Source organism: Rhinoderma darwinii, chromosome 3 (genome assembly GCF_050947455.1).
Source record: "Rhinoderma darwinii isolate aRhiDar2 chromosome 3, aRhiDar2.hap1, whole genome shotgun sequence".
Classification (NCBI taxonomy): domain Eukaryota; kingdom Metazoa; phylum Chordata; class Amphibia; order Anura; family Rhinodermatidae; genus Rhinoderma; species Rhinoderma darwinii.
The window spans coordinates 418,409,711-418,433,489 of NC_134689.1; the positions used below are offsets into that span (position 1 = coordinate 418,409,711).

Genomic DNA, 23,779 nt, shown 5'->3' on the forward strand with positions numbered 1-23,779 from the left:
ATCATCCCTGTATATACCAGCCAACCTCCCTGTATATAACTCCCATCATCCCTGTATATAACCCCCATCATCCCTGTATATGCCAACCATCATCCCTGTTACTGTAAATAACCTCCACCATCCCTGTATATAAACATTAACTATATAATGCCTGGCTGGCTGGTATACACAGGGTTGATAGGGATTATATACAGGGAAGATAGCTGGTATATACAGTAACAGGGATGATGGTTGGAATATACAGGGACGATGGGGGTTATATACAGGGATGATGGGGGTTATATACATGGATGATGGAGTTATATACAGGGATGATGGGGGTTATATACAGGGATGATGGGGAACATATACAGGGATGATGGGGAACATATACAGGGATGATGGGGGTTATATACAGTAACAGGGATGATAGTTGATATATACAGTTTTTTTGTATCCTGCATACGTTCTCTATCTAGAGCAGAGACCTGAATCGGTCAATGCTGGCGGACTGAAGGCTTCAGTGTCAGCGGGTCCTGCCTGTCTCTGACATCTAGGATCCCCTTGTTATCGAAGTTATGAATTTAGGCTTCGTTCACATCAGCGTCGGGGGTTCCGTTGATGATTCCGTCAGACCTTTCTGTCAGGGGAACCCATGAACGGAAAACAAACTGAAACCATAGCTTCCATTTGCATTACCATTGATTTCAACTATGCTATTGATTCCGCGGAAAAAATGGAAACCTTACGGAGCGAAGACAAACGGAAACCATTAGCAACGGAAGCGTTATTATTGAAATCCATGCTAATGAAAACAGAAGCTATGGTTTCCGTTCATGTGTTCCCCTGACGAAAAGGTCTGACGGAACCCCGACGCAGATGTGAACGAAGCCTTAGATGTGATCGGTAACAGCTCGATCCTGCAATTTACATGCATTGGGGGGGGAGGGGCCCACTTAGATACGTTTCACCCCCCCCACCCTGCGCTAAACCCCTAGCTACGCCTCTGGGTCCAGGGCTTCACACCATAGAGGCCATCCCTGCAGATCCTATGTGGTCAATGGGAGGGGGGTTGCCCAATTTAGGTAAATACGGGGCTCCCCTATCCATAGAAAATGCAATAGAGGAGAGAAATAGCCCCCAAGTCACAGTACCCGTCTCTCCTGAGAGGGATGAACTAATGTTGGGCCCTCCTGTCCCAGGATGGTGGGTGTTGTGGTGGGAACCAGGAGAGGGGTTCATTTACATTTCTATTATAAGCCCCACACCTCTAAACGATGCCATAGAGGTCTGTATCATCTGACAATGGACTCCTGTATAAGTATGTGACCCCCGCACCTGAGAATCTCATCTTCCAGCTCCTGAAGTTTACGTTTTCCCGCCGCAATGTTCAAGACCAAGGATTGTTTCTGCTCCTCCAGCTCGGGTCGCTCCTTCCTCACCACACTGCCCAATAGCTGAGCCTCCAGACCCTGCACGGAACAAGAGAGGATGGGCGGGCGGGATCACAGCCTCCTGACAGCGCCATTTTATAGCGAATTCTCCTCATGCTAATCTCCCATTGTCACCGCAGACATCTGGATGAATAAAACCGTCTCAATTGGGAATTAGTGTAATGTCATGCAAATGAGTAATCCGCACGTTGGCACCCCCGTTCTAGGAAGCTCTGCGCCTTCTAAGTCACTGGCAAATACCCAAAAAGGAGCAAATGAGATTAGTTGTGCTGGCACCGGGGGTTTACAAGGAAAGCATTTACCAAAATCCCATTCTTGTGCAACGGCCCCGAGCCAGAGAGGAGGTTTAGTGATCCTGACGTTTATGTATCGAAGCCCAGAGACAATATAAACTTTGCTTTGCTGAGAAAATGCTTCACATGTTTTATACTCCGCTTACACCCCAAGCTGCATCAACAATTCTGCTACCCAGCACCCTACAGACTGGTTTATACGGCACTGCATTTTACTGCATGGCCTTGTGCCTGAGAACAAACAGGACGCTGGTAAAATATGAATGCAGCTCTGGTTGTGACCGGAGTATAAAACATGCAATTGAGCTGGATGGGAATAGAGAAATATCCATACTATAACAGCGGGACCCTAGTATATGTCTGCCTGGTAAATAACTATGCCGCCAAATAGAAAAGTATCCGCTAATGTCAATTAATAAGATTAGATATGAGCTAAAGATTAGATATGATCACCGGTTGTGATCGGTGTAATAGGATCTGTATGACACCGCCCTCTAGTGGTAAACAAATAGATGTTCGTAATCACCAAAGGGTGTTTTAAGAAATGTCCATCTAGAAATCCAGCTGAGGGACTGATCCTGAGACCGGGTCATAAATTCAGGGTCATAGGTCGTGTTTTTACGGACGACCCTACCTGCTCCTTCACTGCAAAGTTGACGATGGTGGTCTGGGAGCTGATCTCGGGGGTGTAGTGAGGATTGGACAGTTTGGTTGTGATGTAGAATCGGAATTCGGGGTTATACACAACATCCTTATCGCCCAGACGGATCTGAAGCTTTCCCCCTGTAAGAAGACGGGATATAATATGAACGGTGGGGACATAAAGGAGGGATCTCCAGGTCGTTGCACTTGTGTATACAGAGAATATCTTCGGGGTAGATGGAGCCTCCATAACATGGGTCATCGCTTTCCGTCTTCAGCGGCAGCCGCCATTACTTCCGGTGTCTCCTCTTACCTCCTCCACTCTTGGTCACTCATCATTTACCGCCCTCCTGTGGTATCACAACCCCCATTCTCTATGGCTCGCGGTACTCACCTACTTTGGTGACGGACTTATTTAAGATGGGAGACAACGACGGGTCTAGATCCTCCTGGACGTTCTGTAGAAGAGCCGGCGTCCCGAACTGAACAGCTTGTTCCAGTATCCGCATAAAATCCGGCATCTGGAGATCGATCACTTTGAGTCCCTGCAAGAATAAGGACTTGTGTCCAATCAAGAAAGACGAGAGAGAGAGAGAGACAGGGACGACTGTCGGCACTTACGTTGGCGGACTCCATGCTCTTAATCCATTTGGTGGCTTGTCCTTGGGGATCGACCATCAGCGGCCACCTGAAAATATCAGAGACTATAAACCGTGACCGGGCATGAGACAAAACAGACTTAGGCCCTGTTCACACTGAGAGTTTTTTGCCACTGATTTTGACGCAGAAATCGGGTCGCAATCAGCGCCAAAAAAATGGCTGAAATCCCCCCCCAGTGATTTGAACAGGAGGCATAGCCGTTTTTTTTCCCCAGGCGGCATATCCTTTTTTGCCGTGGTTTCCGCCTCTGACCTCTCATTGAAATCAATAGGAGGCAAAAAAAAAAAAATTGCGCCGCTCGTTTCACAACGTTTTTTGCCCGCAGTCCTTCCATTAGCTTCGGCGAAAGATGGCAGGAAAAAAAGCTGAAAAATAAGCGCAGGCAGTTCAAAATATGCCTTAAAATTCCTAAAGGAATTCGGAGGCAGATTTTTTTTTTCCTGCAAAAAAAACTCTGTGTGAACAGGGCCTAAGACACAGGTGTTCTGACACGTTCTATCTGCCAGCATTAATGAGCCTTGGGCGCTTACGACTCTGGCACCAGTCACCAGTTGTCTTTCCTTGCACCACTTTGGTACTAAACCACTGCGTACCGGTATCATCCCACAAGATCGGGAACACCCCACAAGACTGGGGACACAATCCCACTAGACTGGGAACACCCCCACAAGATCGGGAACACCCAACAAGATGGGAACACCCAACAAGATCGGGAACAACCAACAAGATCGGGAACAACCAACAAGATCGGGAACACCCAACAAGACCGGGAACAACCAACAAGATCGGGAACAACCAACAAGATCGGGAACACCCAACAAGATCGGGAACACCCAACAAGATCGGGAACACCCAACAAGATCGGGAACAACCAACAAGATCGGGAACACCCAACAAGATCGGGAACAACCAACAAGATCGGGAACAACCAACAAGATCGGGAACACCCAACAAGATCGGGAACAACCAACAAGATCGGGAACACCCAACAAGATCGGGAACAACCAACAAGATCGGGAACAACCAACAAGATCGGGAACACCCAACAAGATCGGGAACACCCAACAAGATCGGGAACAACCAACAAGATCGGGAACAACCAACAAGATCGGGAACAACCAACAAGACTGGGAACAACCAACAAGACTGGGAACACCCAACAAGATCGGGAACACCCAACAAGACCGGGAACACCCAACAAGACCGGGAACACCCAACAAGACCGGGAACAACCCACAAGACTGCCCGTTTTGGACATTCCCTGTACTAGTCGTCTAGACATCATAATTTGGCCCTTGTTGCTCAGATCTTACACTTCTCCATTTTTCTGCTTCCAACATCAAGAACGGACCGTTCACTTCCTGTCTAATATATTCCATCGCCCTTGTCAGACGCCATCGAAACCAGATCATCAATGTTATTCACTTCACCGGTCAGTGGGTTTAATGTTATGGCTGATCGGTGTAGATCGTTTTCCTCCGCTGTGAGGTTACTGGTGGGTGAAGCAGTCAGCACTATGGGCACTAACCTGGGTATTTCTAGCGATATGTATGCCTAGGTAAGATGATTAGTCAAAGCCTTCTATCAAGTGTACTATATGTTCTTGCCGGTGGTGTCCTGGGCCATTGAGCTGGAGCAGATACGCTATACACGAGGTGGTTTAGGTGTACGTAGACTGGGTTATGTGCTCCCTGCAGGTGACCCGAGGCATCTGATTGACCGAAGAGATATAGGGTGATGACTGGGTGAGAACCGGATGTTATACCCACGACGAGTGTATGTATGTATGTACTTTCCCACTTTTAGCACACTCCCTTCTATTTCACCTTGGGCCTTCTGTCCGGGCTTCAATATGGGAAATTTTGTAGGCCCCATTCACACGATAGGCATACTAGGCCGCGTGACGGCGGTTTATTAAACGGCCGTCATACGGTCGCCGTAAGAACAATAGACCCCAAATAGGGCTATCCACATGGGCGGTTTTTTTTTACCAAAATGGAACATGTCCCATTTTGGGCCGTACTCCCGCCGCGCACGGCTCCCATAGAAGTCTATGTGGCCGTGTAAAGCCAAAAAATAGTGTGGCAAAAAATGTACAAATGAAGTTTTTAAAACGGAGAGGGAAAAAAACGGATGCAAAACGGGTCAAAATTGGCAGTTAGAATGGAAACACGGCCCGGAACGGATGCGAAGCGGCCGAAAAAAATGGACCACAACAGCAGATTTTATCGTCAACCACTCTAACCCTGTCGTGTGAATAGAGCCTAACACAAGGATTTTCAAGAGGTGGTGCCCTTATGGGGGTTCCTCTGTATGATATGGGGGGGTTTTGTCATCTGGTTCCTCATCCCCCACATCCTTGTGCACATTTTTAATAAAAGATTGAGCACAGGAGATCTTATTAGTGCCACCGTACAGCCAAAAAAGGACTCTAAGGTCAGCAGAGGCCCACAGTGAACGTTATCGGAAAAATACCTCATTGTATCATTTATCTTTATATCGGTCGGAGCTGGTTTTTCTGACACAGAGCTCCAAATCCTCTGCATAGAGTTGAATAATAAAATTCTGCCTGCCAGTAGTCACCACTAGGGGGAGCTCACTGAAGACAGATTTATTATAGAGCTCAAAACTGTATAAATCGTATGTAGTGAGCAAACCAGAAGAACTCACAGTTCTGGATGGTCAGGAAATCACCCGGAAGTGGCAGATCAGCTGTTTGGAGGTGGGATGTGTCGGTATTTATTCCGTAATCTGCCACCTTGACGCTATGAAGTGTCATATTACCATTTATAGATGGTGTGGGTGTTGCTGTATAACATGCACCTGGGGACGTGACGCATTTGTCATAGGACACACTGATCCATTCTCATGCTGTGTAGGTTTCAGGCAGCGTGACGTGCCTATGCCGATGACTGCTGGAGAACAGACTGGAATAGACTCGTGGTGTTTGAGACGTCTTCCCACTTCTTTTACCCACTGCTTCCTGTCATGTGACGCGTTTCCATGGGACGCAAAATTACCTGTTCCCTCGTGTGACGATAACGCCGTTGTCGCTGGAGAAGCTGTCGGAGGGCAATCCCTGCAGGTTCCACTCTCGCACCATGGTGGGGCTGGACAGGAAGGTGGTCAAGGAGAAGTTAGGGGAGCAGGGAATCAACATCTCCCGCACCTGATGCCATGGATGACAAACGATATCACACGTCACATTACGGCTGAGCTAGTGTGTGCGAATAATCTATTGTAACCTGTTATCAGCCACTTCTGAGCTGTGGAGAAGCTAAGTGTAGGATATCATTTATACAATATACTGCTCCCTGTTAATATCTATGTCAGGCTAATATGAGACTGGCTGTAGTAAAAACATACTGATAGGGAACTTAGATTGTGAGTCCCGATGGGGGCAGTAAGTGAGGACCTCTGTACAGCGCTGCGGAATATGTTGGCGCTATATAAGTAACAGAAATAAGTAAATAAATAATAGTAGGGCTGGGCAGTTAGTCGCAGGACAAAACAAACACAAAATTCAGCGCAATTAATTGACGTCATCTTGCGCATTTCGGTTCTTTCAATTTTTTCCCGATTTAAACTGTATCTGCATCTTCACAACGCAGATACAGTTGAATCCAGTAGTAGAGCAGGGAGCCGTAAGGTCCCTGCTCTACCATTCACTATGTAACGCCGGACGCTCACAGCTCGTCGTAGATAGGTGCGAGGCAGTGACGTCATGGGCATTAGATTGTATGTGGGCAGTTATGGGGGGCATTATACTGTGTGGAGGGTAGTTATGGGGGGCATTATACTGTGTGGAGGGCAGTTATGGGGGATTTATGTTTGAGGTCCAGCACACAATAGGATATGAAAAAATACAAAACTGTTTATTTGAGTCCAAATTAAAACAAGAAATGAAAAAATCCCAGGGAAAGATCGCCTACGCGTTTCAAACTTTTCAGTTCTTAATTATAGCTAATCTCTGGTATATAGAGTCTGCTTTTATGGATCAGATCAGATCATATCGTGTTCTGGACCACTGACCTTGTTCATTGGATTTCTACCTACTCCCGACGTAGCTCTCTGAGTGGTGAGCAGACCAATTTTTCTTGTATATTTTCTACATGGGGGATTTATACTGTGTGGGGGCAGCTATGGGGGCATTATGATGTGTAGGGGCAGCTATGGGGGCATTATAATGTGTAGGGGCAGCTATGGGGCATAATGTTTTGTGGGTAGCACTATGGGGGCAATCTACTGTGTGGAGGGCAGCTATGGGGGCATTATACTGTGTGGGGCAGTGTCAGGGGGTATATTATATACAGTAGTATACAGCAGTATACAGCAGGGTCAGGGGATAAATATTAATTCAATAGTATGCAAATAGAGGGCGTGGCATAAGGAAAAGGCGTGGCCTAAATAATCATTCCGTAATCGAGGTCACATGTTCAATTAATCGTGATTTTGATTTAGGTCATAAATCGCCCAGCCCTAGCTTGTAGGGTAGGTGAATCCAATCTATTTTCCCTGTTATCAGCCACTTCAGTCTGGAGAATGACTGACTGCAGTGTCCTTAAATGGGATGAGTGACTACTTCTTCTACTACTACCACTACCAGAAGTATTTCCTGTACATACTTTAGAGATGTGAAGAGAGTCCACTAAACTGGTTAACAGGACACATAATAAGAGACGGTGAACCGTGCGGACGCTTTATAGAACCACAAGTCACCTCTTTAACCCAAATAGAAAGTATTTCCTCCCGGTAGCTGGACAGGAAAGGACCCATGTAGGACAGGAAGGCCGAGGCAAGGAGGCAGTCACCGGCTAGGAAGCCCAGGTCTTGCTCCAGACCCTGCGGAGGAGACACGTTAATAAGGCTGAAAAGTCAAAATAATCAGAGTAAGATGGAGAGCGGAAAGGCTGGGGGGCCGCACAACAAACCTGGACCGTCTCCTCCCAGCGAGTCTTCTCTCCTGCCAGTCCTGTCACCAGAGTCCCCGCTCTCTGCAGTTTCACCTCCATGAGCTCAGCCTCTGCTCGCAGCTGCTCCTTCTGTGACAGTTTCTCCTCGTACTGCATCTTCAGTTGCTCAAGACGCTCTCCTACCTGTGAGACACGGCCTATAAGTAGCAGTACAGTAGAGCTGTCCCATGTCTAATACCCAGACACCGTAAAAACACACATTTAGGCCCCATGCACACGGCCCTGCCTGTAATCACCGCCAGTGATTGCGAGCACGGCCGGCCGCTGACGGCAGCGGGGAGCACGGACTGTAAAAGGCAAAAGATTGGACATGTCCTATCTTTCTATGGCCCGGACACCTTCCCGCAAAAAATACAGGAATGTGTCCGCGGTCAATAGAAGTGAATCGGTCCATAATTGCGGACCGCAATTAAGGACAACTTCTACGGTCGTGTTCATAGGGCCTTAGGTTCTGGTTTAGGATCCCAAATCAGACCAGATGAGACCCCTTGACCACATTCGGTTGACAATATCCACTTTTGGGGTCCTGATACAACAGCTGCAGATACAAAGCAACAACTCCTGATACCTAGAACATCATTTACCGAAGACTGGGCACCAACTCGCCGCCCCATGAGAAGCCATATGGGACGTCACAAGTACATACGCGGCACATCTGGGTGACATTATAATACCTCTCGTAGTTTATTCTGGGCTTCGGCCAGTGACGCCTGTTTCTCTGCCAGCTGAGACATTGCGGCGTTCATGCGGGCACGTTTTGGCTCCACCACACGGAATATTCGTCCGTACATCTGCCAAAAAAGGGAAGAAGCCCAGACTCAGAAGCTTTTACAGGTCAATACGTATTTTCACAGACTGCAATCTATTAGACATCCAGGTCTCCCACATATTCCGCACCCACCTCCATCGCCCGCACCCACATGCACAGGGATTTGGCGGCCAGAGACACCCGACCGACGATGTCCGGCTGGAAATCCGGCAGGACGCAGTATTGTCCGATCTTCTTTAAAACCCGCTCCGAGATGTGTTCCTTGTCAAAGTGAATGAGCTGTTTGATGAAGTTGGATTCCCCTGAAGATTAAAGGAACCAGGAATAAAATAACGAATGGCCCACGGACATTAACCAGTGTATCGTCCTCACCCCCTTCCACTACCTACTCCACGTCTCCCTCACCTAGCTGCCTCTTAGCCTCGGCCCACGTAGGCTCGTTGCCCCTCAGGATCATGACGGCTTGCATTACAGTCTCCACCAGGGCTGGAGGTCGTCCGTAGGCTTTGATCTCAGTCAAATCCTTCTTGTTCAGAGTTTCCAGTGCCTAATGAGAGAAAGAAGGGAATACAAAGGCTCAGAATACAACAGCGAAGCCAAGAACCTCCAGTGAAAGCCGAAACGTCCATCCACCAATGGCAAATAGTCGAATGTTTAACGTAAGATCTCCTATGAAAGCTGAAATAGAGGGTTTAATTGCACCCACATAAAGTGGCCATAGAAATGGGGTAACAAATCACGGACATAGGATATCGTGTAGATCGCAGTTACCAATCTTGATTGTCCCATTAACAGGCACACTTGTCATATCATTTAAATAGGTGAGAGGATAAGCGGCTACAAGCAATCTCCAATGCAGCTTATCTCTAAAGGATACAGATGGGACAGGTTCTTTGCTTTCCTTGGCAGCGGCCTTTGGTCACCAGGCCCCATATACAATAGATTAATGAACTCTGCCAAAATCACCAGGATCTTCCAACAAAAACCTAGTGCCAGTTCAAAGGGATTATCTCCGCAACTCTTACTTTTCTGATCTGAGAATGGGAACAGTATAATCCCTCCCAATAGTTTCTGTAAAGAGTGCAGCCAAGGAGTTGGGGGTCCCGCTGCTCTCAGTAAAGATGGGTTTACAAAAAATCTGACCCCCCATCACCATGATACAGTACTTATAGGGCTTCCATATAGAATATATATATATATATATATATATATATATATATATATATATATATATATATATATAATAAGCTGAGCCATTTTGTATATACATTACTTATCTTGTACTGATCCTGAGTTATATCATGTATTATACTCCAGAGCTGCACTCACTATTCTGCTGGTGGAGTCACTGTGTACATACATTACATTACTTATCTTGTACTGATCCTGAGTTATATCATGTATTATACTCCAGAGCTGCACTCACTATTCTGCTGGTGGAGTCACTGTGTACATACATTACATATCTTGTACTGATCCTGAGTTACAGCCTGTATTATACTCCAGAGCTGCACTCACTATTCTGCTGGTGTAGTCACTGTGTAAGTAGATTACATTACTTATCCTGTACTGATCCTGAGTTACATCCTATATTATACTCCAGAGCTGCACTCACTATTCTGCTGGTGGAGTCACTGTGTACATACATTACATGACTTATCCTGTACTGATCCTGAGTTACATCCTGTATTATATTCCAGAGCTGTACTCACTATTCTGCTGGTGGAGTCACTGTACACATTACATTACATTACTTATCCTGTACTGATCCTGAGTTACATCCTGTATTATACTCCAGAGCTGCACTCACTATTCTGCTGGTGGAGTCACTGTGTACATACATTACATTACTTATCCTGTACTGATCCTGAGTTACATTCTGTATTATACTCCAGAGCTGCACTCACTATTCTGCTGGTGGAGTCACTGTGTACATACATTACATTACTTATCTTATACTGATCCTGAGTTATATCATGTATTATACTCCAGAGCTGCACTCACTATTCTGCTGGTGGAGTCACTGTGTACATACATTACATTACTTATCCTGTACCGATCCTGCGTTACATCCTGTATTATATTCCAGAGCTGTACTCACTATTCTGCTGGTGGAGTCACTGTACACATTACATTACATTACTTATCCTGTACTGATCCTGAGTTACATCCTGTATTATACTCCAGAGCTGCACTCACTATTCTGCTGGTGGAGTCACTGTGTACATACATTACATTACTTATCCTGTACTGATCCTGAGTTACATTCTGTATTATACTACAGAGCTGCACTCACTATTCTGCTGGTGGAGTCACTGTGTACATACATTACATTACTTATCTTATACTGATCCTGAGTTATATCATGTATTATACTCCAGAGCTGCACTCACTATTCTGCTGGTGGAGTCACTGTGTACATACATTACATTACTTATCCTGTACCGATCCTGCGTTACATCCTGTATTATATTCCAGAGCTGTACTCACTATTCTGCTGGTGGAGTCACTGTACACATTACATTACATTACTTATCCTGTACTGATCCTGAGTTACATCCTGTATTATACTCCAGAGCTGCACTCACTATTCTGCTGGTGGAGTCACTGTGTACATACATTACATTACTTATCCTGTACTGATCCTGAGTTACATTCTGTATTATACTACAGAGCTGCACTCACTATTCTGCTAGTGGAGTCACTGTGTACATACATTACATTACTTATCCTGTACTGATCCTGAGTTATATCCTGTATTATACTCCAGAGCTGCACTCACTATTCTGCTATTTGTCAATGGAAACAGTCAGCAAGATTGTGGACAGACACTCCCTAGCAGCTTAGCAGTCTTCCTACAATGCAGGGGTAGTTTGTTTTTTCTATATCAGCTGACTGTACCTGGCGTAAAGAAGACACTTCAAAAAATGCAAATAACCAGAGCAAGCCCTGTGTAGATAGTTAACAAGCAGGGATTGCCTAGAGAATAATTTACTGAAGCCTTTAGTATTGTGATTGCAGCTCTGAAGTATAATACAGGCTGTACGTTAATTGTAAATGTAAATAATAAGTACAATCGGCTCTCGAGTAGTGTAGATAGAACATCTGTTACCCTCATAGCCTCTTCCAGTGCTGGCAGAGCTTCCTCCAGGTCCTTCTGGGCATTGTCGGCCAGGGCTTTACACTTTATCTCCTCAGCTGCAATCTTCTCGCTGTGAGCTGTGACTGTCTGGTGAAGAAATACAGAAATTTAATATTACAGACGGAGGAGAGTAGAATCATACTCACGTGTCCCCCCCCCCCATGAAAAGCTTAATGTGGGCCAACCTTCTGCTGCTCATCAGCTTCTCTCCTCTGCTGGACGATGATGACCAGATACTCCTCACACTGTTTTTGGAACTCGGCCACTTTGCTCCTGGCGATTGCAAGCTGCTCTGACATCTTCTCCACTTTCTCCCGGGTCTCATCGATCTTAAAGAGCCCATTTCTCAACTTGGACGCCTTCTCGCCCAATTCTGTGCGCTTTTCATTCAGAAGCCTGAATGTACAGGGAGACGAGTAACCTGTGATGAGCGCACAACGATTCACTGGAGAACAAGGCTGAAGTATCACAACTCACCTCTTGTATCGGGATACCACCTCCAGGTAACTAGTCGGGGTGATGTAATTTTGTCTTTTCAGTTCCAGTTTCATCTTGTGGGAATAATCGGCTACAGAGCGATGCATTGTGACGAAGATTCGTGCCACCTTCCCAGTAATCTGTGTGAGGCACCAATGCAAAATGCAAGAGAAAAGGAAAACGTAATAAAATAGTCCAACAACCCTTAAAGGGCTTAATATGTGAAAAAGAGAGATTAAAGGAGAAATCCACCCAGAAACTTCAACCCACCACAGACTCCATTGCGGAGATTGACCTCACGCGTTTCGAAACCCAGGAGAGGAAATAGGAAGTGACAGATAACATGGGGTCTGACGTTATCCCCAATCCCTGACTAGTAATCATATGAAGTGGGGTCTGACAACCTAGTTGCATGTCCCTCTCTGTTGTCAGAAGGACAGCAACAACCAGTTGATCTCAGAGGGGAGCGGGGTGGACCAGTTCAGGAACTGCAACGTGGGTGATTGTGATACCGTCTGAACTGTACAGAATCGCTCCTTCGACAAGCTGGGAACCCCAATATGGTGATACAGACCAGTCCCTCACACTGAGATGTTTACAAGACTTACCCCTTCCATGCTCCCCAATTCCACTCCTTCCAAATATCTCTCCGCCACCTCCAGAAGAGCCTCCTGAGGCCACTCAGAAAACCAGTCGCTGGTCGTGCAGTTAACAAGAGCCGGGTACTGACGGATGCGATTCCTGCAGTAGAAGAAATACCGGGCTGGGTCCTCACATACAGGTTTGAGCTTTGGTTGCCGATTTTAGATTGACCATCCCCATACACAACCCCAGCTATGACTGTGGTTGTAGTTATTACACTTTGGATCGCTCGGTACCACCAAATATTGCTATAAAATGTTCTGTGAAGATGTCCCTCTTAAACATTGTAAGCTTTATACTTCTCTTCATCGGATTTAAATTCAGTGTTAAGAAGCCATTAGGAGGAGAGAGGGTAGGAGAAAGCAGGGATTATGCATGGGTGACTCTGTGACTAAATAATAGCTCCATAGCCCCTAAAAATGGCTGCCGCTACCTGCTGGACTTAACGACTTGAAGAGAAGTTTAGGAAAAGAACTGGCTGATACTAGAAGATAACAGTGGGCAACCAAGTCTTGGTATTGACACACAGGCCACTGATTTATGACATTGAAGCTAATAAAATATGGTTTTAGTATGCCATAGTGTCCTGGTGGCAAAAATGTTTGGATTAAAAGACAGCTATGATGAATTTGGCTTGGACATTACTGAACAGAATTGTGGTGAGACACCCTGTTAAGGCCAGACATAGGTTGCTGTGTTGAGAGTCACCACCAGAGGTCCCCGGGGAGTTACCTTCTGTACAATTCTACAGTGCTATCCGCTACCTTAACCGATCTGATGAACACAGCCTTGTGCAGAGGGATTATAACCCCCAGCATGCGTACTCCAAGGTAAACCGTGCTGCTTCAAGAAGAGTTTCCTCACCTGAAGGGGTCACCGACGGGGCTCATACACAGGACGATATGTAGGTTGTTGCGCACTCTCTCGATCAGGAAGTTGAAGAGACTTTCTGGAGTGTCCGGGACATTTTCCGCTTTGGCTTTTTCTTGTAAAATGGGTTTGATCTACAATACAGGGAGACAGATCAGAGGAGACACGGCTCATACCGGTGCACAGAACGTGGCAAATAATGGATCAAGGTAAAAACAATACGGGCAGGTTTCAGGCACCAAGGCCCTAGAACCAGATGGGGCCCGAAGTCCCCTCTGCTACTCCAAAGGACAGTGGTATTATAAAGGGTGTATAATGTTGGGGGGGGGGGGGGGGCGCTCCTACAGATCTTGCATAATGGCACGGGAGATTCAGGTTACCTCTTCAAACTCATCGGCTTTGTAGAGATTGGGGACCTCCCCAGAGCTCAGCACGTTGTTCACATCTTCCAGGAATGATTCATCGGTGATCTGCGTGTCCGTCAGGAGGAAAACAGTGGGTCGGCCCTCCACGCCCGCCAGTCGGTACAGTTTTTTTATGTCTGCAATGAGGGAAGAGACAAATGAGGAGAAGTCATGTAGATACTTATGTAGAAGAATGTATGAAGAACGCTTTCTACTCACCTTCTCTAAACTCCTGCTTACGGTAGCCTCGGGTCACCTCCAGCTGGAAAACCTTATAGTCACAGATGTAGGCCGCTAGTCGAGCCAAGCTTTGACGTCCACTGCCACCAATGCCGATCAGTAACATATTTCCTCGGGGTTGGCCAATTACACGTACAATGCGGGTCACTGGGGGGAGAAGAGGTAAATGTACGAGGAGTCACACTCAAATAATCAGTCAATGGAAAGGACGACATGGATAGAGCAGCGGGATCACCACAACCACGGGGCGGCTCTGCTTACGAGTACATCATGGGGTCACAGGACGTACCATGCTGGATAGCGTCCGTAAACAGGACCAGCTTCTTGGCGGTGGCTCCGGGCTGTTGACTCTGCTCCTGCAGCTGATTCATCATAAACATCTTCAGGACATTGAAGTCTGTAATGTCCTCGTACACCGGAGGCTCCCGCATGAAGTCACCTGAGAATGTATTAAGTCACGCACGAATGAAAGGACAATTCTGCATTGGTCTAACCCACAAGCATTCCCTTCTACTGCCATCACAGGTATTGGTCAGTAAATGTTGATATGGGACCAAAAGCAAGGGGTTTACATATCAGTAGAAAGCCAATGCCGGGCATGGAGGGCAAGTCATAAGAACACATCCCATTCTTCAACATTTCCCTATAAATGATACAATCTTCTCAGTAGGACCCAAGGCTTTCATGTACAGAGAGATCTCACATACTGCCTACCAAACACAGGTGGATGTTTGCTGGGACACAGGTTGTGGTAGGTGAGATCAAACAGAGAGCCCAACTTTTCACTCAGGATCCCTGTAAACGCTTCAGTATCTAAAGAATCCACCAGTCGGTCTGAGAAGACTCTGCAAGAGAGACAAGAATTGTTATCTAGAGAAGGACACAAGGTAAGAGCATGCTTTATGTAATTCTTAGAAGATGCTGATTCTCCTTATGGAGAGCCAACTGGAAGAGCAGTGCTCCCTGGGAAAAAAAGTATGCAAAATAGCTCTCCACCAGAAGGAAGAAACTGGCTCTACCGCCACCTATAGGCGACTTCACTGTAAGTCAATGCCCGATCCTTTATAGAGCCTTTGAACATGACTTGGGTTAATAGCCAAACCAATGACGACCATGTCCAAAAATTGCTGTCTACAGAAGGGTGTCTGTGGTTTGGCTATTACCCCAAGCCACGTTTAAAGGCTCCATAAAGGTTGGGACATTGACTTACCTATAGGTGGCAGTAGAGAGATAGTTTTCTTTTTTCTGGTGGAGAGCTACAAATCCTGGCAGCTCTTGTAAGAGACTTCCAGAACTCGGAGAAAGGCATCATTGCTATGAATTGCTTTGTGTTAATAGAAGTTTCTATAAATATGAGGAAGATTAAGCTGTACCTGAAGCACTCATGGACCCAGAGTTTGGTGATGCTCTGCTTGGTGTCATGGAGGTCGCGGTGGGCTCGTAGCATTCCCTGGAAAACCTGTGAGAAGGGTGGAGAGAAATTTCACTAAAACACAAAACTCATCTCCCTGTACACTATACAATCTTTGTCTGGTCGATCTGGACAGCATGATCTTCCCCTTCTCTCTTCTCTCCTGAATACCTACCTTAATTCTTTAGCTACGCTCAATATCAACCCCTCTCCCCCTAAGATTCTCCCATGTAACCTACTTATGACGACAAATACATTGACAAACATCTTGCTTTCTTTTGATTTCTATGTACATCCGGAGCTGCAATCAGAGTTCTGCTGGTTTCCGGTTAGGTTTCAGGCTGCAGGACATTACATCTTGCTGCCCCCTGTTGGTTTAGTGACTGTACAAGACATGCAATTATGGGAAAGCAGTTTTACTCGAGGCACTTGCACAGCAATGGTGTGTCTGATGGACTCCAATGCCTATGTAACAAAATTGTGAATGCAGCTCTGGATGTGACTGAAGTTTAAGAAATGACGTAACACCGGATCAGTACACGTTATATCTCCTCCTTTCTTGAATCCACTTTCCACCAGACTTTCCTCCATTACTATCAATGTCTCGTCCTTCTGTGTAACGTCCATTGTATGCTCAGTATTCACCCTGCATCCTTGCTCCCCTATCCCAGTGCATCATATCCAAACTCTCATTTACCTCACTGACATTCATCCTTCATGTTAGGCCCCTCACCTTAGAGATGTCCCGGAGGTTAAACAGGTAGTGGATCTTGGCAGGGGTGGGAAGGAATCTCTGGGTAACAGTGTTATACAATTCTATAGTCGCTTGTGTGATTAGGTCTCCAACAGGCTTTACTTCCTCTTCAAAATCTTGCAGCTTCTGGCTCATCATTGTTCCAAAGATGCGCTTAATCTGAGATTCCTGAAGGAGGACAAGAAGATCCTGAATCTGGTGGAGGGCACATCCACTAAAAGCATTCACATTAGTAAAGATGAGTGAATTGATCTGCGTCAAATAACACTAATTAGCTGCAACAAACAAACACTTCAGCAGAGGTAAACTGCAAGATAGGTATAAAATGTGAGAGTTCTGGAATGTTGGAGCTCTCATGATGTGAGAATAACCTGCAGGTCTTATAATGTGAGAATAACCTGCAGGTCTTATAATGTGAGAATAACCTGCAGGTCTCATAGTGTGAGAATAACCTGCAGGTCTTATAATGTGAGAATAACCTGCAGGTCTTATAATGTGAGAATGACCTGAAGGTCTTATAATGTGAGAATAACCTGCAGGTCTTATAATGTGAGAATAACCTGCAGGTCTTATAATGTGAGAATAACCTGCAGGTCTTATAATGTGAGAATAACCTGCAGGTCTTATGATGTGAGAATGACCTGAAGGTCTTATAATGTGAGAATAACCTGCAGGTCTTATAATGTGAGAATAACCTGCAGGTCTTATAATGTGAGAATAACCTGCAGGTCTTATAATGTGAGAATAACCTGCAGGTCTTATGATGTGAGAATGACCTGCAGGTCTTATAATGTGAGAATAACCTGCAGGTCTTATAATGTGAGAATAACCTGCAGGTCTTATAATGTGAGAATAACCTGCAGGTCTTATAATGTGAGAATAACCTGCAGGTCTTATGATGTGAGAATGACCTGCAGGTCTTATGATGTGAGAATGACCTGCAGGTCTTATAATGTGAGAATAACCTGCAGGTCTTATGATGTGAGAATGACCTGAAGGTCTCATAGTGTGAGAATAACCTGCAGGTCTTATAATGTGAGAATAACCTGCAGGTCTTATAATGTGAGAATAACCTGCGGGTCTTATAATGTGAGAATAACCTGCAGGTCTTATGATGTGAGAATGACCTGAAGGTCTCATAGTGTGAGAATAACCTAAAGTTCTTAGTGCAAGAATTACCTGGCAGAGGTCTTATAATGTAGGTCTCATAGTGTGAAAATGACTTGGTGGTTTCATAATGTGAGAATAACCTGCAGGTCTCATAATGTGAGAATAACCTGTCACAGTTCTTATAATGTGAGAATAACCTGCATGTCTCATAATGTGAGAATGGCCTGCATGTCTCATAATGCGAGAATGACTTGGTAGTTTCATAGTGTGAGAATGACATGGGGTCTGATAATGTGAGAATAGCCTTGAGGTCTTATAGTGTGAGAATGACCTGCAGGTCTTATAATGTGAGAATGACCTGGGTCTCATAATGTGAGAACGAATAGGTTCTTATAGTGTGAGAATGACCTAGGGTCTTATAGTGTGAGAATAACCTGGGGATCTCATAGTGAGAGAAAGACCTGCAGCTGTCATAATGTGAGAATGACCTGTGCTCTCATAGTATGAAAATGACCTGCATCTGTCATAATGTGAGCATGACCTGGGTTCTCATAGTGTGAGAATGACCTGCAGGTCGAAGTGTGAGATGACCTGGGGTCTCATAGTGTGGGAACGACCTGCTGTAAAACACAACTATTATCACACCACATACATACCACGTTAGAAAGCTGTGATAGAATAATGAGAATAGTTCCGGTTAAATTTGATGATTCATGAATCAGTGCAAAGCAGATTTCATTAGTTCATTTAAAATCCCTAGTTTATCTAAAATCTTTGCATCGTCTCCGTCGCTGTGAAGAGAAGAAACTACTTACCGAGGGAAAGGTCATGTTAACCATGTTAAATCTGCTCTGGAGTCGACCGGAAATAGCTGTGCGGCCTCCGCCGGGAGGACCCATTGCTGCCATTATGAGCATGTCCTGGAGGAAGAACATAGAAAATTAGTAATATAATACAAAAAGGGCTACAAAGTGCAACGTGTGCAACATAGACTTTAATGGAAATGTTAAAAGTGAAGGCAGAAAAGCAAAAGAACAAGAAAAGGAGGGTCTAAAGTCCTATATAAGATCCGAAACATAGAAGTGATGGGACTGGGGCAAGACATCGGAGGTCTACATTATGAATGGCAGCAGCACAATGGTAGGACAAGTCACCTCAACTGCTATGTTGAAGGCTGCTGTAGTCCTCTGCAATGGTCACAACCACATTACACTGCATGGCCTCAGCAGATTGGCGTACTGCAAGCCAATAGCCATGGGCCATTTCTGTGCCTCATCGTGTGGCACGTCAGCCTTAGGCTCCCCAGGTCAAACAGGGAAGAACAAGCACATCCAAAGCTACAGATACAAGCTTAAAATAGTAGAGAAGAACATCAAAGGCTACAAACATCATGGGAGGAAGAATGACCCAATCTACAAACGTTGTATGACCAAGCCTACAAATGTTTGAGGCCACGAATGTCAGAGATAGAGAAAAGTCTAATGTCTCAACCATCGGAAGACTGGGCAGAAGATTTATGGTACCAGCAGAGTACAAGGTCCAAGCCTCCACAGTAGAACTTCTCAGAGAACTAGAGAAGGTCCAAGGGTGCGATTCAGAGAAGGAAGGTTCAGAAGAAGATCCAAAACGTCAGAGAAGGAAACAAGAGCTGAAAATAGCAAGCTCCAAAATCCAAAGCAAGAAGGTTGAGAACTCCACACTATAGAGCAGGAAACCTGAGGAGAAAAGTTAAAGCTCGAAAGGACAAAGTAGAAGGAGTCTAAGAGGGATTCATGTAGGATCTAATGTCAGAAGGTCGAGAAGAAAGGCTTAAAGAGGTTTGCATATCCACCTGTGGGACGTCATCCTATCGGGAGAACGGGCCACCACATCAAGGCGGAGATTGACTAGAAAGATGGTCACAAAGATCCGTGGCCCTCTCCATTCTAGTCTATGGGAATCTTGTATAAGTGATAAGGTCTACGACTGCAGTGTTTACAACCAAGGACTTTTATGGCGTAACCACTGGATAAACCATAAAACTTTGATGAGTGGGAACAACTTCTTCGTCAGGGCGTCTTCAGACTAAAGCTCGAATATGAAGGTCATAAGTTCATGGTCCGAAAGTGAAGAAACAGAGAAGAAGATGATGCGGGAGAAGAAGAGGAGGGAAGAACTGAGAAGGAGTCAACAGGAAGAAGTTATGAAGAATCCGGAGTCTGACCTTCACATATTTGATGCTCTGATTCTGGCGATCGTACCAAAAACCATAATCTATCCAGAGCCGGAGAAGCTCAAGAGGGGGCTGTGATCCGAATGTGTCCTTAGCCGGCATATTGAGGTCGTCCATGAAGGTCAGGAGCTGTTTGCCCCCGGCGGGGACATAGACGCCCTTGGTTCGCTTCTCCACGCGACTTTCGATAATGTTTTGTACGTTGCTGGATGTGGTCTAGGGAAGAACCAATGACATCAGTGATGAGACTTCACTGGTCTGATGAGCCCATGTGATAGTTGTGGGATAGTCACTTGGTTACCTGCGCGGACATGTTCACAGTCAGCAGTGTCCACTTATTAACCTCTAAGGACTGCAGGACACTTTGTGCGATGGAGGTCTTCCCTGTACCCACCGGCCCAACAAGTAGGACTGGGCTCTGGTTTGATACCAAGGCATTTACAATGAACTGGTAGCGGACGGTGTCCACTGTTGGCACCATGATCTTGTAGAATGGGGCACTGTGAAGAGAGGATAGAGTCATCTCGCTGGCTGTGATTGTACATTTAAAGGGGTTGTCTCATATGTCCTATTCATATGCCATTTATCTGAATGGCCGCCATGTAATACTGCATTTCTCCTGCAGTGGACGCCGCAGGTCTGGCTCTCGGTTTCGCAGGAAAAATTGACTGTTTGCTGGGGGGGTGCCGAGAACCGGACCTGGTGATTGCAATCTGAAACGGGATCGTATATGATCAAACAACCCCTCGTCCAGTGATTAAAAGTTTTGCAATTTGTATATTTTCAATATTCCTGCTTGCTGACAGTGAATAGAAGCATATTTGAATACATTTTTAGAGGCTGTATTCTTTTTCTGACCTAGTACTGCTCTTATAGCTGATGGCGAGTTACATTGATTCAGTGTAAGCAATCCTCTGTGAGCTGAACACAGCAGCAGCACAAATTTCTCCTGTCTGGGCTCCAGGCTTATAGCTCTTATATATACACTGCTACATTGCAACAAGCACTCAGCTGTGGAAAGTACTAGCTCACAACATGTTTTCAGCTTCTAAATGTAGACAATTAACATTTCCATCAAGCAAGCAGAGATCTTGAACATGGTGAGGAATTGAAACACAAATTATATTAGAAATCGGCAGATGATTCAGCTTCATTTCCATCAGTCAGGACGAGACCTATAAAGAGGCAGAGGATTCAGTCACTAGAAGAATGGAGACTGCGGACGAGAAGGGTCTACAACTTACTTGGCCGGGATCCTCCAACCCTTGGGCAGCCTGTCCTCAAAATTCAGCCAGTTCTTGCTTTTAGGATCCACAAAATATTCATACACCGTGTCCTGAAATAAGAGGATAAAATGCCAAGTGAATGGGGAGGAGCTGCAATACCAGACACAGCCAATGGACAGGAGTGGCGCTGTACATATATATCCCCTCTGCTGCTTATATAACATTTGCCTATGTAAACTCCTTAGTAACCTAGTGTTATTGGGTGGTGGGTACAGGCCAGTGTCCGCTGCTCCATTCTCCACATCACCAGGTCTACAGGGCGTCTCAGGGGACAATTTAAGTAGCGACCCGTCCTCAGGAGACAATGACCGAACAGTATGAAAGACCAGGTCCCGACAAAGAAAGAAGTCATGACTAGGGATGAACCAGCCAATAGAATACGCCGGACAAGTCTGTACATTACATAGCAAGAAAAAAAAAGTATATGCACCCCCTTCCAAGGCAGGGGCCACATCTAGAAACATCTGCCCATGCGTAGTAGGAGCCTAGGACCGTCCTCGGCTCACCTGCATGGCACGGCTGCTCTCTCGGGGGGGGGGGGGTGTTATTTTGTGGTCACCTTATTAGGGAAACTTCCCTCCAGCTCTCTCAGGAAATTGTCAATCTTCCTTCTTCCATCTTCATCCACTGAAGCGCAAACTGACCAGATCATGCAGAATAAGAACCAGAGCTCCACCATTCGGCTGTAGTTGTCCGGGTCCGTGGGGTTCACCTGCAAGAGAACGTAGTAGTAGAGGTGAAAGCCGTTCCAACCTCAGGAGTAACGACGGCGCAGAGAAAACGTCAGCTATGCTGCGCTCACCCCATTTTCAGGTGTAGCAAGGGAGTCGTAGAGTTTACAGAGAGAGATGACCCCACTGGTCTCTTCTTGTGGGACGAGGTCCTTGCAGTTTAGTCTCTTGTAGTCTAGAATACGTTCGATGTACTTATCGAACATACGCTGGAGCGCCTCTGCTTCTGCCTGTACAGTGGGAAAAATAGGGGTCAGGAAAGCCATCTGGAGAGGGGTTGTCTTCAGGGGTGTAACTTTGTCAATAGTTTGCTTTATATAACATCTTATACCCTATTCACATCCAGAGCTGCATTCAAAATTCTACTGGTTTCCTATAACCGACATCCCTGCACTTCCACTTCAGTGACTGTAGAGAGCATGCTCAGCTGTAGAGAGCATGCTTACTTTGGCAGATGTAGTGTTTACACCATGCAGTATATGGTAATGCAATGCAATGCAGCAGATTGTATATAAGCTAAGCATTAAAGGGAAGTACAAGACAGAAAAATTGTGAATGCTGCTCTGGATGTTCTGATGTGTTCAATGTGTAAATCCTACACTGACCTTGAACTATTCTGTCCTTAAAATTTCATCCTATTTAACCATCTCTTTCCCATTCACATCTGTACGGTACATTCCCACATGATCCCTCGCTGCTGCTTCCTCTGTCCTACCTTTCCTCTCTTCTCCAACCAGGACTGGACATACGGCTTCCACCCTAGACTGGTATAGTCGGTGAACACCATGCCGCAACGTGACACCGTAGCTGGAGAGGCAACTGCGAGATCAGCGACTTCAAACAACAAAGACACCTGCGGGAAGGGAAGGAGCTCAGAGATGACCACGCTTTTGGCTAAAGGATGGATTGTTAGCTCATGGGGTCGGACATGGAGGTGAGCTCACCTGCTCGGGCATGGCTATCCTCTCCCCATTAATGAGAGTCAGGACTTTGTTGTCATCCATAACAGAATTCATGCTCTCAATCCACAGAGTGTCCACGGGGCCATCAAACACGATCCACTTCTCATCCGGCTTCTCGTCTATAGGAAGGAGCAACATCAAGTATCCTGCTCTCTAACAGCAACGCACTCTGGTTTGTACAGCCCCTGCTTGCAAGCTCTCTGGTTTGTACAGCTCCTGCTTGCACGCACTCTGGTTTGTACAGCCCCTGCTTGCACGCTCTCTGGTTTGTACAGCCCCTGCTTGCACGCTCTCTGGTATGTACAGCCCTTGCTTGCACGCTCTCTGGTTTGTACAGGCCCTGCTTGCACGCTCTCTGGTATGTACAGGCCCTGCTTGCACGCTCTCTGGTTTGTACAGCCCCTGTTTGCCCGCTCTCTGGTTTGTACAGCCCCTGCTTGTACGCTCTATTTTGCACAGCCCCTGCTTGCACGCCTTGTTTTGTACAGCCCCTGATTGCACGCTCTCTGGTTTGTACAGCCCCTGCTTGCACGCTCTCTGGTATGTACAGCCCTTGCTTGCACGCTCTCTGGTTTGTACAGGCCCTGCTTGCACGCTCTCTGGTATGTACAGGCCCTGCTTGCACGCTCTCTGGTTTGTACAGCCCCTGTTTGCCCGCTCTCTGGTTTGTACAGCCCCTGCTTGTACGCTCTATTTTGCACAGCCCCTGCTTGCACGCCTTGTTTTGTACAGCCCCTGATTGCACGCTCTCTGGTTTGTACAGCCCCT

General features: G+C 46.0%; 1 protein-coding gene across 2 annotated transcripts in view; it reads right to left on the bottom strand.

The window, feature by feature from the left end:
- DNAH2 (dynein axonemal heavy chain 2) overlaps positions 1-23,779 on the bottom strand; it is a 131,306-nt gene that overhangs the window by 19,552 nt on the left and 87,975 nt on the right. For both annotated transcript variants that reach the window (XM_075859259.1, XM_075859260.1), the window contains 29 exons: positions 22,994-23,130; positions 22,765-22,902; positions 22,121-22,279; positions 21,878-22,030; positions 21,277-21,368; positions 20,334-20,532; positions 20,024-20,248; positions 18,636-18,740; positions 16,690-16,878; positions 15,919-16,004; positions 15,260-15,390; positions 14,835-14,984; positions 14,525-14,692; positions 14,282-14,442; positions 13,896-14,035; positions 12,998-13,130; positions 12,390-12,529; positions 12,098-12,308; positions 11,883-11,999; positions 9,176-9,317; positions 8,903-9,072; positions 8,676-8,792; positions 7,960-8,124; positions 7,748-7,870; positions 6,049-6,197; positions 2,990-3,056; positions 2,763-2,913; positions 2,361-2,509; positions 1,318-1,451 (listed from right to left, as the gene is read on the bottom strand). In XM_075859259.1, coding sequence (XP_075715374.1) covers positions 1,318-1,451; positions 2,361-2,509; positions 2,763-2,913; positions 2,990-3,056; positions 6,049-6,197; positions 7,748-7,870; positions 7,960-8,124; positions 8,676-8,792; positions 8,903-9,072; positions 9,176-9,317; positions 11,883-11,999; positions 12,098-12,308; positions 12,390-12,529; positions 12,998-13,130; positions 13,896-14,035; positions 14,282-14,442; positions 14,525-14,692; positions 14,835-14,984; positions 15,260-15,390; positions 15,919-16,004; positions 16,690-16,878; positions 18,636-18,740; positions 20,024-20,248; positions 20,334-20,532; positions 21,277-21,368; positions 21,878-22,030; positions 22,121-22,279; positions 22,765-22,902; positions 22,994-23,130 — 4,201 coding nt within the window. The remainder of the gene's footprint in view (positions 1-1,317; positions 1,452-2,360; positions 2,510-2,762; positions 2,914-2,989; positions 3,057-6,048; positions 6,198-7,747; positions 7,871-7,959; positions 8,125-8,675; positions 8,793-8,902; positions 9,073-9,175; positions 9,318-11,882; positions 12,000-12,097; positions 12,309-12,389; positions 12,530-12,997; positions 13,131-13,895; positions 14,036-14,281; positions 14,443-14,524; positions 14,693-14,834; positions 14,985-15,259; positions 15,391-15,918; positions 16,005-16,689; positions 16,879-18,635; positions 18,741-20,023; positions 20,249-20,333; positions 20,533-21,276; positions 21,369-21,877; positions 22,031-22,120; positions 22,280-22,764; positions 22,903-22,993; positions 23,131-23,779) is intronic.